Source organism: Salmo trutta, unplaced genomic scaffold (assembly GCF_901001165.1).
Source record: "Salmo trutta unplaced genomic scaffold, fSalTru1.1, whole genome shotgun sequence".
Taxonomy (NCBI): domain Eukaryota; kingdom Metazoa; phylum Chordata; class Actinopteri; order Salmoniformes; family Salmonidae; genus Salmo; species Salmo trutta.
Window position 1 is genome coordinate 2022 of NW_021822533.1, and position 14850 is coordinate 16871.

The window sequence follows — 14850 nt, forward strand, 5'->3', positions numbered from 1 at the left end:
CTGTTCCCACAACAACCACAGCTGCACCCACAACAACCACATTTGCACACACATCAACCACAGAAGCACCCACAACAGCCACATCTTCTCCGACAACACCTACTGCAGCTCCGACAACTACAGCTTCACCCACATCAACCACAGAAGCACACACAACAACCACATCTTCTCCAACAACACCTACAGGAGTTCCGACAACCACAGCTATACCCACAACAACCACAGATGCACACACAACAACCACATCTTCTCTGATAACAACTACAGCAGCTCCAACGACCACAACAGCTTCCTCTACAACCACGATAGCCAGCCCCACATCAACCACATCTGCACACACATCAACCACAGAAGCATCCCAAACAACCACATCTTCTCCGACAATACCTACAGCATCTCCGACAACAACATCTATCCCCACAACCACAGACGGACACACAACAACCACAGATGCCCCCACAACAACCACAGATGCACCCACAACAACCACATCTTCTCCGACAACAACTACAGCATCTACAACATCCACAACAGCTTCCTCTTCAACCACCACAGCCAGCCCCACATCAACCAGAGCTGCACCCACATCAACCACAGCTTCACCCACAACAACCACAGAAGCACCTACAACAACTACATCTTCTCCGACAACACCTACAGCAGCTCCGACAACAACAACCATCCCCACAACAACCACAAATGCACACACAACAACCACATCTTCTCCGACAACAACTACAGCATCCACAACAGCCTCCTCTACATCCACCACAACCAGCCCCACATCAACCACAGCTGTTCCCACAACAACCACAGCTGCACCAACAACAACCACATCTGCACACACATCAACCACAGAAGCACCAACAAGCACCACAGAAGCACACACAACAACCACATCTTCTCCAACAACACCTACAGGAGTTCTGACAACCACAGCTATCCCCACAACAACCACAGATGCACACACAACAACCACATCTTCTCCGATAACAACTACAGCAGCTCCAACGACCACAGCCATCCCCACAACCAAAGACGGACACACAACAACCATAGATGCACACACAACAACCACATCTTCTCCGACAACAACTACAGCATCTACAACATCCACAACAGCCTCCTCTACATCCACTTCATCCAGCCCCACGTCAACCACAGCTATTCCCGCAACAACCACAGCTGCACCAACAATAACCACATCTGCACACACATCAACCACAGAAGCACCCACAACAACCACATCTTCTCCGACAACACCTACAGCAGCTTCGACAACCACAGCCATCTTCACAACAACCACAGATGCACACACAACAACCACAGCTTCTGCCACATCAACCACAGCTGTTCCCACAACAACCACAGCTGCACCCACAACAACCACATTTGCACACACATCAACCACAGAAGCACCCACAACAGCCACATCTTCTCCGACAACACCTACTGCAGCTCCGACAACTACAGCTTCACCCACAACAACCACAGAAGCACCCACAACAACTACATCTTCTCTGACAACACCTACAGCAGCTCCGACAACCATAACCATCCCCACAACAACCACAGATGCACACACAACAACCACATCTTCTCCGACAACAACTACAGCATCTACAACATCCACAACAGCCTCCTCTACATCCACCACAACCAGCCCCACATCAACCACAGCTGTTCCCACAACAACCACAGCTGCACCCACAACAACCACATCTGCACACACATCAACCACAGAAGCACCCACAACAACCACATCTTCTCCGACAACACCTACAGGAGCTCCGACAACCACAACAGCTTCCTCTACAACCACCATAGCTTCTACAACAACCACAGCTTCCTCTACAACAACCACAGCTGCAACCACAACAACCAAATTTTCTCAGACAACAACCACAGCTTTCCCCACAACAACCACAGCTTCAGCCATACCAACCACATTTGCACACACATCAACCACAGAAGCACCCACAACAGCCACATCTTCTCCGACAACACCTACTGCAGCTCCGACAACTACAGCTTCACCCACATCAACCACAGAAGCACACACAACAACCACATCTTCTCCAACAACACCTACAGGAGTTCCGACAACCACAGCCATCCCCACAACAACCACAGATGCACACACAACAACCACATCTTCTCCGATAACAACTACAGCAGCTCCAACGACCACAACAGCTTCCTCTACAACCACGATAGCCAGCCCCACATCAACCACAGCTGTTCCCACAGCAAACACATCTGCACACACATCAACCACAGAAGCACCCCCAACAACCACATCTTCTCCGACAACACCTACAACAGCTCCGACAACAACAACCATCCCCACAACAACCACAGATGCACACACAACAACCACATCTTCTCCGACAACAACTACAGCATCCACAACAGCCTCCTCTACATCCACCACAACCAGCCCCACATCAACCACAGCTGTTCCCACAACAACCACAGCTGCACCAACAACAACCACATCTGCACACACATCAACCACAGAAGCACCAACAAGCGCCACAGAAGCACCCACAACAACTACATCTTCTCCGACAACACCTACAGCAGCTCCGACAACCACAACCATCCCCACAACAACCACAGATGCACACACAACAACCACATCTTCTCCGACAACAACTACAGCATCTACAACATCCACAACAGCCTCCTCTACATCCATCAAACCCAGCCCCACATCAACCACAGCTATTCCCGCAACAACCCCAGCTGCACCAACAACAACCACATCTGCACACACATCAACCACAGAAGCACCCACAACAACCACATCTTCTCCGACAACACCTACAGCAGCTCCGACAACCACAGCCATCTTCACAACAACCACAGATGCACACACAACAACCACAGCTTCCCCCACATCAACCACAGCTGTTCCCACAACAACCACAGCTGCACCCACAACAACCACATTTGCACACACATCAACCACAGAAGCACCCACAACAGCCACATCTTCTCCGACAACACCTACTGCAGCTCCGACAACTACAGCTTCACCCACATCAACCACAGAAGCACACACAACAACCACATCCTCTCCAACAACACCTACAGGAGTTCCGACAACCACAGCTATACCCACAACAACCACAGATGCACACACAACAACCACATCTTCTCTGATAACAACTACAGCAGCTCCAACGACCACAACAGCTTCCTCTACAACCACGATAGCCAGCCACACATCAACCACAGCTGCACCCACAACAACCACATCTGCACACACATCAACCACAGAAGTACCCCCAACAACCACATCTTCTCCGACAATACCTACAGCATCTCCAACAACAACAGCTATCCCCACAACCACAGACGGACACACAACAACCACAGATGCCCCCACAACAACCACAGATGCACCCACAACAACCACATCTTCTCCGACAACAACTACAGCAGCTCCAACGACCACAACAGCTTCCTCTACAACCACGATAGCCAGCCCCACATCAACCACAGCTGTTCCCACAGCAAACACATCTGCACACACATCAACCACAGAAGCACCCCCAACAACCACATCTTCTCCGACAACACCTACAGCATCTCCGGCAACCACAGCCATCCTCACAACCACAGACGGACACACAACAACCACAGATGCACCCACAACAACCACATCTTCTCCGACAACAACTACAGCATCTACAACATCCAAAACAGCTTCCTCGACAACCACCACAGCCAGCCCCACATCAACAACAGATGCAACCACAACAAACACAGCTTCACCCACAACAACCACAGAAGCACCCACAACAACCACATCTTCTCCGGCAACAACTACAGCATCTGCGACAACCACAGCCATCCCCACAAAAACCACAGCCATCCCCACAACAACCACAGCTTCAGCCATAACAACCACATCTTCTACAACAACAACCAAAGCTGATCCCACAATAACCACAGCTGCTCCCACAACAACAACAACTGTACCACTATCAACAATAGCTGCAGCTACTACAAACACAGCCTTCCCGACAACAACCAAAGCTTCTCCCACAAAAACCACACATGCACACACACCAACCACATCTTCTCCGACAACAACTACTACATCCACAACAGCTTCCTCTACCACCACCACAGCCAGCCCCACATCAACCACAGCTGCACCCACAACAACTACAGCTGCACCCACAACAACTACAGCTGCACCCACAACAACCACAGAAGCACCCACAACAACCACAAATGCACCCAAAACAGCCACATCTTCTCCGGCAACAACTACAGCAGCTCAGAAAACCACAGCCATCCCCACAACAACAACAGTTATCCCCACAACAACCACAGCTTCAGCCATAACAACCACAGCTGCACCCACAACAACCACAGAAGCACCCACAACAACCACATATTTTCCTACAACACCTACAGCAGCTCTGACAACCACAGCCATACCCACAACAACGACAGATGCACACACAACAACCACAGATGCACCCACAACAACCACAGCTGCTCCCACAACAACCACATCTTACCCGACAACAACCTCGGCGGCTCCCAAAACAACCACAACCTCTCCCACAACCACAACAGCTTCCCTTACAACAACCACAGCTTCCCCCAATACAACCACAGCTGCAGCTACAACAAGTACAGCTGCACCCACAACAACCACACCTTCTCCAAACGCAATTACAGATGCTGCTACAACAACAGCTTCTATCACAACAGCTTCGGCCACAATATCCACAGCTTCTCCCACCACAACATTTACTCCAACAACGACCACAGCTGCTCCCACAACAACCACAGTTGCTGCTACAACAAAAGCTGAGGCTACAACATTCGAAGCCCTGTCCACATCAACCACAACAACCACAGCTGCTCGCACAACTACAGCTGCTCCCACAACCACAACAGTTTCCCTTACTTCAACCACATCTTCCCCCAAAACAACCACAGCTGCTCCCACAACAACCACAGCGGCTCCCACTACAACCGCAGCGGCTCCCACTACAACCACAGCGGCTCCCACTACAACATCTCCCACAGCAACATCAAAATCTGATATAACAACCACCAACGCTGTCCCTACCACAACCACAGCTAACCCCAAAACAACCACAACTTCTCCCACAACCACAACAGATTCCCTTACAATAACCACAGCTGCAGCTACAACAAGTACAGCTGCACCCACAACAACCACACCTGCTCCAACCACAATCACAGATGCTGCTACAACAACAGCTTCTATCACAACAACAAAAGCTTCGACCACAACAACCACAGCTTCTACCACTACGTCCACAGCTTCTACCACTACGTCCACAGCGTCTCCCACTACAACCACTGCGGCTCCCACTATAACCACTGCGGCTCCCACTTCAACCACAGCGGCTCCCACTACAACCACAGTGGCTCCCACTACAACCACAGCCACTCCCACTACAACCACAGCGGCTCCCACTACAACCACAGTTGCAGCTACAACACGCACAGCTGCACCCACAACAACCACACCTTCTCCAACCGCAATTACAGATGCTGCTACAACAACAGCTTCTATCACAACAGCTTCGGCCACAATAACCACAGCTTCTCCCACCACAACATCTACTCCAACAATCACAGTTGCTGCTGCAACAACAGCTGAGGCTACAACATTCGAAGCCATGTCCACATCAACCACAGCTGCTCCCACAACTACAGCTGCTCCCACAACCACAACAGTTTCCCTTACTACAACCACAGCTTCCCCCAATACAACCACAGCTGCACCCACAACAACCACACCTGCTCCAACCACAATCACAGCTGCTGCTACAACAACAGCTTCTATCACAACAACAGCAGCTTCGACCACAACAACCACAGCTTTTACCACAACTAATTCAGAGGGTCCCACTACAACCACAGTGGCTCCCACTACAACCACAGTGGCTCCCACTACAACCACAGCTGATGTTACAACAACCACAGCAACTCCCACAACAACCACAGTTGCTCCCACAACAACGACAGCTGATGTTACAACAACCACAGCGTCTCCCACTACGACCACAGCGGCTCCCACTACAACCATAGCGTCTCCCACTACAACCACTGCGGCTCCCACTATAACCACTGCGGCTCCCACTACAACCACAGCCACTCCCACTACAACCACAGCGGCTCCCATAACAACCACAGTTGCAGCTACAACACGTACAGCTGCACCCACAACAACCACACCTTCTCCAACCGCAATTACAGATGCTGCTACAACAACAGCTTCTATCACAACAGCTTCGGCCACAATAACCACAGCTTCTCCCACCACAACATCTACTCCAACTATCACAGTTGCTGCTGCAACAAAAGCTGAGGCTACAACATTCGAAGCCATGTCCACATCAACCACAGCTGCTCCCACAACTACAGCTGCTCCCACAACCACAACAGTTTCCCTTACTACAACCACAGCTTCCCCCAATACAACCACAGCTGCACCCACAACAACCACACCTGCTCCAACCACAATCACAGCTGCTGCTACAACAACAGCTTCTATCACAACAACAGCAGCTTCGACCACAACAACCACAGCTTTTACCACAACTAATTCAGCGGGTCCCACTACAACCACAGTGGCTCCCACTACAACCACAGTGGCTCCCACTACAACCACAGCTGATGTTACAACAACCACAGCAACTCCCACAACAACCACAGTTTCTCCCACAACAACGACAGCTGATGTTACAACAACCACAGCGTCTCCCACAACAACCACATCTGCTCCCACAACAACCACAGCTGATTTTACAACAACCATAGCGTCTCCCACAACAACCACAGCTGCTCCAACAACAACCCCTGCTGATGTTACAACAACCACAATGACTCCCACAATAATCACAGCTGCTCCCACTACAACCACAGTTGCAGCTACAACAAGTACAGCTGCACCCACAACAACCACACCTTCTCCAACCGCAATTACAGATGCTGCTACAACAACAGCTTCTATCACAACAGCTTCGGCCACAATAGCCACAGCTTCTCCCACCACAACATCTACTCCAACAACGACCACATCTTCTCCCACAACAACCACAGTTGCTGCTGCAACAAAAGCTGAGGCTGCAACATTCGAAGCCATGTCCACATCAACCACAGCAGCTCCCACAACAACCACAGGTGCACCCAAAAAAACCACTGCTGCTTCCACAACTACAGCTGCTCCCACAACCACAACAGTTTCCCTTACTACAACCACAGCTTCCCCCAATACAACCACAGCTGCTCCCACAACAACCACACCTGCTCCAACCACAATCACAGCTGCTGCTACAACAACAGCTTCTATCACAACAACAACAGCTTCGACCACAACAACCACAGCTTCTACCACAACAACTTCAGCGGGTCCCACAACAACCACAGTGGCTCCCACTACAACTTCAGCGGGTCCTACTACAACCACAGTGGCTCCCACTACAACCACAGTGGCTCCCACTACAACCACAGCGGCTCCCACTACAACCACAGCGGTTCCCACTACAACAACAGCAGCTCCCACTAAAACCACAGCTGCTCCCACTACAACAGATCCCATAGCAATAACAACAGCTGATGTAACAACCACCACTGCTGGCCCTACCACAACCACAGCTAACCCCAAAACAACCACATCTTCTCCCACAACCACAACAGCTTCCCTTACAACAACCACAATTGCTGCTACAACAAAAGCTGAGGCTACAACATTCGAAGCCCTGTCCACATCAACCACAACAGCTCCCACAACAACCACAGCTGATTTTACAACAACCACAGCTGATGTTACAACAACCACAGCTGCTCCCACAACGACCACAGCTGCTCCAACAACAACCACAACTTATCCCAAAACTACAGCATCTCCCACAACCACAACAGCTTCCCTTGCAACATCAACAGCTGGTCCGACAACGATCACAGCAGCACCAATGATGTCTACGGATGCGGCTTCAATGAGCACAACTCTGGCTACAGCAATCACAGCTGCACCCACAACAACCACAACTTCTTCCACCACAACATCTACTCCATCAACGACCACATCTGCTCCGACAACAACCACAGTTGCTGCTACAACAAAAGCTGAGGCTACAACATTCGAAGCCCTGTCCACATCAACCACAACAGCTCCCACAACAACCACAGCTGATTTTACAACAACCACAGCGTCTCCCACAACAACCACAGCTGCTCCAACAACAACCACTGCTGATGTTACAACAACCAATGCAGCTCCCACAACAACCACAGCTGATGTTACAACAACCACAGCATCTCCCACAACAACCACATCTGCTCCCACAACAACCACAGCTGATTTTACAATCACCACAGCGTCTCCCACAACAACCACAGCTGCTCCAACAACAACCCCTGCTGATGTTACAACAACCAATGCAGCTCCCACAACAACCACAGCTGATGTTAAAACAACCACAGCATCTCCCACAACAACCACAGCTGCTCCCACAACAACCACAGCTGATGGTACAACAACCACAGCGTCTCCCACAACAACCACATCTGCTCCCACAACAACCACAGCTGATTTTACAACAACCACAGCATCTCCCACAACAACCACAGCTGCTCCAACAACAACCCCTGCTGATGTTACAACAACCAATGCAGCTCCCACAACAACCACAGCTGATGTTACAACAACCACAGTGTCTCCCACAATAATCACAGCTGCACCCACAACAACCACAGCTTCTCCCACCACAACATCTACTCCAACAACGACCACATCTGCTCCCACAACAACCACAGTTGCTGCTACAACAAAAGCTGAGGCTACAACATTTGAAGCCCTGTCCACATCAACCACAACAACCACAGCTGCTCCCACAACTACAGCTGCTTCCACAACCACAACAGTTTCCCTTACTTCAACCACATCTTCCCCCAAAACAACCACAGCGGCTCCCACAACAACCACAGCGGCTCCCACTACAACCGCAGCGGCTCCCACTACAACCACAGCGGCTCCCACTACAACATCTCCCACAGCAACATCAAAATCTGATATAACAACCACCAATGCTGTCCCTACCACAACCACAGCTAACCCCAAAACAACCACAACTTCTCCCACAACCACAACAGATTCCCTTACAATAACCACAGCTGCAGCTACAACAAGTACAGCTGCACCCACAACAACCACACCTGCTCCAACCACAATCACAGATGCTGCTACAACAACAGCTTCTATCACAACAACAACAGCTTCGACCACAACAACCACAGCTTCTACCACTACGTCCACAGCGGCTCCCACTACAACCACAGCGTCTCCCACTACAACCACTGCGGCTCCCACTATAACCACTGCGGCTCCCACTTCAACCACAGCGGCTCCCACTACAACCACAGTGGCTCCCACTACAACCACAGCCACTCCCACTACAACCACAGCGGCTCCCACTACAACCACAGTTGCAGCTACAACACGTACAGCTGCACCCACAACAACCACACCTTCTCCAACCGCAATTACAGATGCTGCTACAACAACAGCTTCTATCACAACAGCTTCGGCCACAATAACCACAGCCTCTCCCACCACAACATCTACTCCAACAATCACAGTTGCTGCTGCAACAACAGCTGAGGCTACAACATTCGAAGCCATGTCCACATCAACCACAGATGCTCCCACAACTACAGCTGCTCCCACAACCACAACAGTTTCCCTTACTACAACCACAGCTTCCCCCAATACAACCACAGCTGCACCCACAACAACCACACCTGCTCCAACCACAATCACAGCTGCTGCTACAACAACAGCTTCTATCACAACAACAGCAGCTTCGACCACAACAACCACAGCTTTTACCACAACTAATTCAGCGGGTCCCACTACAACCACAGTGGCTCCCACTACAACCACAGTGGCTCCCACTACAACCACAGCTGATGTTACAACAACCACAGCAACTCCCACAACAACCACAGTTTCTCCCACAACAACGACAGCTGATGTTACAACAACCACAGCGTCTCCCACAACAACCACATCTGCTCCCACAACAACCACAGCTGATTTTACAACAACCATAGCGTCTCCCACAACAACCACAGCTGCTCCAACAACAACCCCTGCTGATGTTACAACAACCACAATGACTCCCACAATAATCACAGCTGCTCCCACTACAACCACAGTTGCAGCTACAACAAGTACAGCTGCACCCACAACAACCACACCTTCTCCAACCGCAATTACAGATGCTGCTACAACAACAGCTTCTATCACAACAGCTTCGGCCACAATAGCCACAGCTTCTCCCACCACAACATCTACTCCAACAACGACCACATCTTCTCCCACAACAACCACAGTTGCTGCTGCAACAAAAGCTGAGGCTGCAACATTCGAAGCCATGTCCACATCAACCACAGCAGCTCCCACAACAACCACAGGTGCACCCAAAAAAACCACTGCTGCTTCCACAACTACAGCTGCTCCCACAACCACAACAGTTTCCCTTACTACAACCACAGCTTCCCCCAATACAACCACAGCTGCTCCCACAACAACCACACCTGCTCCAACCACAATCACTGCTGCTGCTACAACAACAGCTTCTATCACAACAACAACAGCTTCGACCACAACAACCACAGCTTCTACCACAACAACTTCAGCGGGTCCCACAACAACCACAGTGGCTCCCACTACAACTTCAGCGGGTCCTACTACAACCACAGTGGCTCCCACTACAACCACAGTGGCTCCCACTACAACCACAGCGGCTCCCACTACAACCACAGCGGTTCCCACTACAACAACAGCAGCTCCCACTAAAACCACAGCTGCTCCCACTACAACAGATCCCATAGCAATAACAACAGCTGATGTAACAACCACCACTGCTGGCCCTACCACAACCACAGCTAACCCCAAAACAACCACATCTTCTCCCACAACCACAACAGCTTCCCTTACAACAACCACAATTGCTGCTACAACAAAAGCTGAGGCTACAACATTCGAAGCCCTGTCCACATCAACCACAACAGCTCCCACAACAACCACAGCTGATTTTACAACAACCACAGCTGCTCCCACAACGACCACAGCTGCTCCAACAACAACCACAACTTATCCCAAAACTACAGCATCTCCCACAACCACAACAGCTTCCCTTGCAACATCAACAGCTGGTCCGACAACGATCACAGCAGCACCAATGATGTCTACGGATGCGGCTTCAATGAGCACAACTCTGGCTACAGCAATCACAGCTGCACCCACAACAACCACAACTTCTTCCACCACAACATCTACTCCATCAACGACCACATCTGCTCCGACAACAACCACAGTTGCTGCTACAACAAAAGCTGAGGCTACAACATTCGAAGCCCTGTCCACATCAACCACAACAGCTCCCACAACAACCACAGCTGATTTTACAACAACCACAGCGTCTCCCACAACAACCACAGCTGCTCCAACAACAACCACTGCTGATGTTACAACAACCAATGCAGCTCCCACAACAACCACAGCTGATGTTACAACAACCACAGCATCTCCCACAACAACCACAGCTGCTCCCACAACAACATCAGCTGATATTACAACAACCACAGCGTCTCCAACAACAACCACATCTGCTCCCACAACAACCACAGCTGATTTTACAACAACCACAGCGTCTCCCACAACAACCACAGCTGCTCCAACAACAACCCCTGCTGATGTTACAACAACCAATGCAGCTCCCACAACAACCACAGCTGATGTTAAAACAACCACAGCATCTCCCACAACAACCACAGCTGCTCCCACAACAACCACAGCTGATGTTACAACAACCACAGCGTCTCCCACAACAACCACATCTGCTCCCACAACAACCACAGCTGATTTTACAACAACCACAGCATCTCCCACAACAACCACAGCTGCTCCAACAACAACCCCTGCTGATGTTACAACAACCAATGCAGCTCCCACAACAACCACAGCTGATGTTACAACAACCACAGTGTCTCCCACAATAATCACAGCTGCACCCACAACAACCACAGCTTCTCCCACCACAACATCTACTCCAACAACGACCACATCTGCTCCCACAACAACCACAGTTGCTGCTACAACAAAAGCTGAGGCTACAACATTCGAAGCCCTGTCCACATCAACCACAACAACCACAGCTGCTCCCACAACTACAGCTGCTCCCACAACCACAACAGTTTCCCTTATTTTAACCACATCTTCCCCCAAAACAACCACAGCGGCTCCCACAACAACCACAGTGGCTCCCACTACAACCGCAGCGGCTCCCACTACAACCACAGCGGCTCCCACTACAACATCTCCCACAGCAACATCAAAATCTGATATAACAACCACCAATGCTGTCCCTACCACAACCACAGCTAACCCCAAAACAACCACAACTTCTCCCACAACCACAACAGATTCCCTTACAATAACCACAGCTGCAGCTACAACAAGTACAGCTGCACCCACAACAACCACACCTGCTCCAACCACAATCACAGATGCTGCTACAACAACATCTTCTATCACAACAACAACAGCTTCGACCACAACAACCACAGCTTCTACCACTACGTCCACAGCGGCTCCCACTACAACCACAGCGTCTCCCACTACAACCACTGCGGCTCCCACTATAACCACTGCGGCTCCCACTTCAACCACAGCGGCTCCCACTACAACCACAGTGGCTCCCACTACAACCACAGCCACTCCCACTACAACCACAGCGGCTCCCACTACAACCACAGTTGCAGCTACAACACGTACAGCTGCACCCACAACAACCACACCTTCTCCAACCGCAATTACAGATGCTGCTACAACAACAGCTTCTATCACAACAGCTTCGGCCACAATAACCACAGCTTCTCCCACCACAACATCTACTCCAACAATCACAGTTGCTGCTGCAACAACAGCTGAGGCTACAACATTCGAAGCCATGTCCACATCAACCACAGCTGCTCCCACAACTACAGCTGGTCCCACAACCACAACAGTTTCCCTTACTACAACCACAGCTTCCCCCAATACAACCACAACTGCACCCACAACAACCACACCTGCTCCAACCACAATCACAGCTGCTGCTACAACAACAGCTTCTATCACAACAACAGCAGCTTCGACCACAACAACCACAGCTTTTACCACAACTAATTCAGCGGGTCCCACTACAACCACAGTGGCTCCCACTACAACCACAGTGGCTCCCACTACAACCACAGCTGATGTTACAACAACCACAGCGTCTCCCACAACAACCACATCTGCTCCCACAACAACCACAGCTGATTTTACAACAACCACAGCATCTCCCACAACAACCACAGCTGCTCCAACAACAACCCCTGCTGATGTTACAACAACCAATGCAGCTCCCACAACAACCACAGCTGATGTTACAACAACCACAGTGTCTCCCACAACAACCACAGCTTCTCCCACCACAACATCTACTCCAACAGTGACCACATCTGCTCCCACAACAACCACAGTTGCTGCTACAACAAAATTTGAAGCTACAACATTCGAAGCCCTCTCCACATCAACCACAGCGGCTCCCACCACAACATCTACTCCAACGATGACCACATCTGCTCCCAAAACAACCACAGTTGCTGCTACAACAAAAGCTGAGGCTACAACATTCAAAGCCCTGTCCACATCAACCACAGAAGCTCTCACAACAACCACAGCGGCTCCCACAACAACCACAGCTGATGTTACAACAACCACAGCAACTCCCACAACAACCACAGCTGCTCCCACAACAACCACAGCTGATGTTACAACAACCACAGCGTCTCCCACAACAACCACATCTGCTCATACAACAACCATAGCTGATTTTACAACAACCACAGCGTCTCCCACAACAACCACAGCTGCTCCAAAAACAACCACTGCTGATGTTACAACAACCAATGCAGCTCCCACAACAACCACAGCTGATGTTACAACAACCACAGTGTCTCCCACAGTAATCACAGCTGCTCCCACTACAACCACAGTTGCAGCTTCAACAAGTACAGCTGCACCCACAACAACCACACCTTCTCCAACCGCAATTACAGATGCTGCTACAACAACAGCTTCTATCACAACAGCTGCACCCACAACAACCACAGCTTCTCCCACCACAACATCTACTCCAACAACTACCACATCTGCACCTACAACAACCACAGTGGCTGCTACAACAAAAGCTGAGGCTACAACATTCGAAATCCTGTCCACATCAACCACAGCAGCTCTCACAACAACCACAATTGCACCCACAAAAACCACAAATGCTCCCATAACTACAGAAGATCTCACAACAGTTTCCCTTACTACAACCACAGCTTCCCCCAATTCAACCACAGCTGCAGCTACAACAAGTACAGCTGCACCCACAACAACCACACCTGCTCCAACCACAGTTACAGATGCTGCTACAACAACAGCTTTTATCACAACAACTTCGGCCACAACAACCACAGCTTCTCCCACCACAACATCTACTCCAACAACGACCACATCTGCTCCCACAACAACCACAATTTCTGCTACAACAAAAGCTGAGGCTACAACATTCGAAGCCCTGTCCACATCAACCACACCAGCTCCCACAACAACCACAGATGCACCCACAAAAACCACAGCTGCTCCCACAAGTACAGCTGCTCCCACAACCATAACAGTTTCCCTTACTTCAACCACAACTTCTCCCAAAACAACCACAGCTGCACCCACAACAACCACAGCTTCTCCCACCACATCTACTC

At 50.4% G+C, this 14850-nt stretch overlaps 1 protein-coding gene across 1 annotated transcript; it reads left to right on the forward strand.

Annotated features, from left to right (window-relative positions):
- Nucleotides 1–4248: 4248 nt before the first annotated feature.
- Nucleotides 4249–13322, forward strand: LOC115182559 (mucin-2-like; the record flags this gene model as incomplete). Its single annotated transcript, XM_029744102.1, has 6 exons — nucleotides 4249–4277; nucleotides 6052–6213; nucleotides 7228–7541; nucleotides 8650–10667; nucleotides 11282–11387; nucleotides 11986–13322. Coding segments are annotated over exons 1-6 (3966 nt in total), but the record flags the coding sequence as incomplete, so codon positions are not given.
- Nucleotides 13323–14850: the final 1528 nt, after the last annotated feature.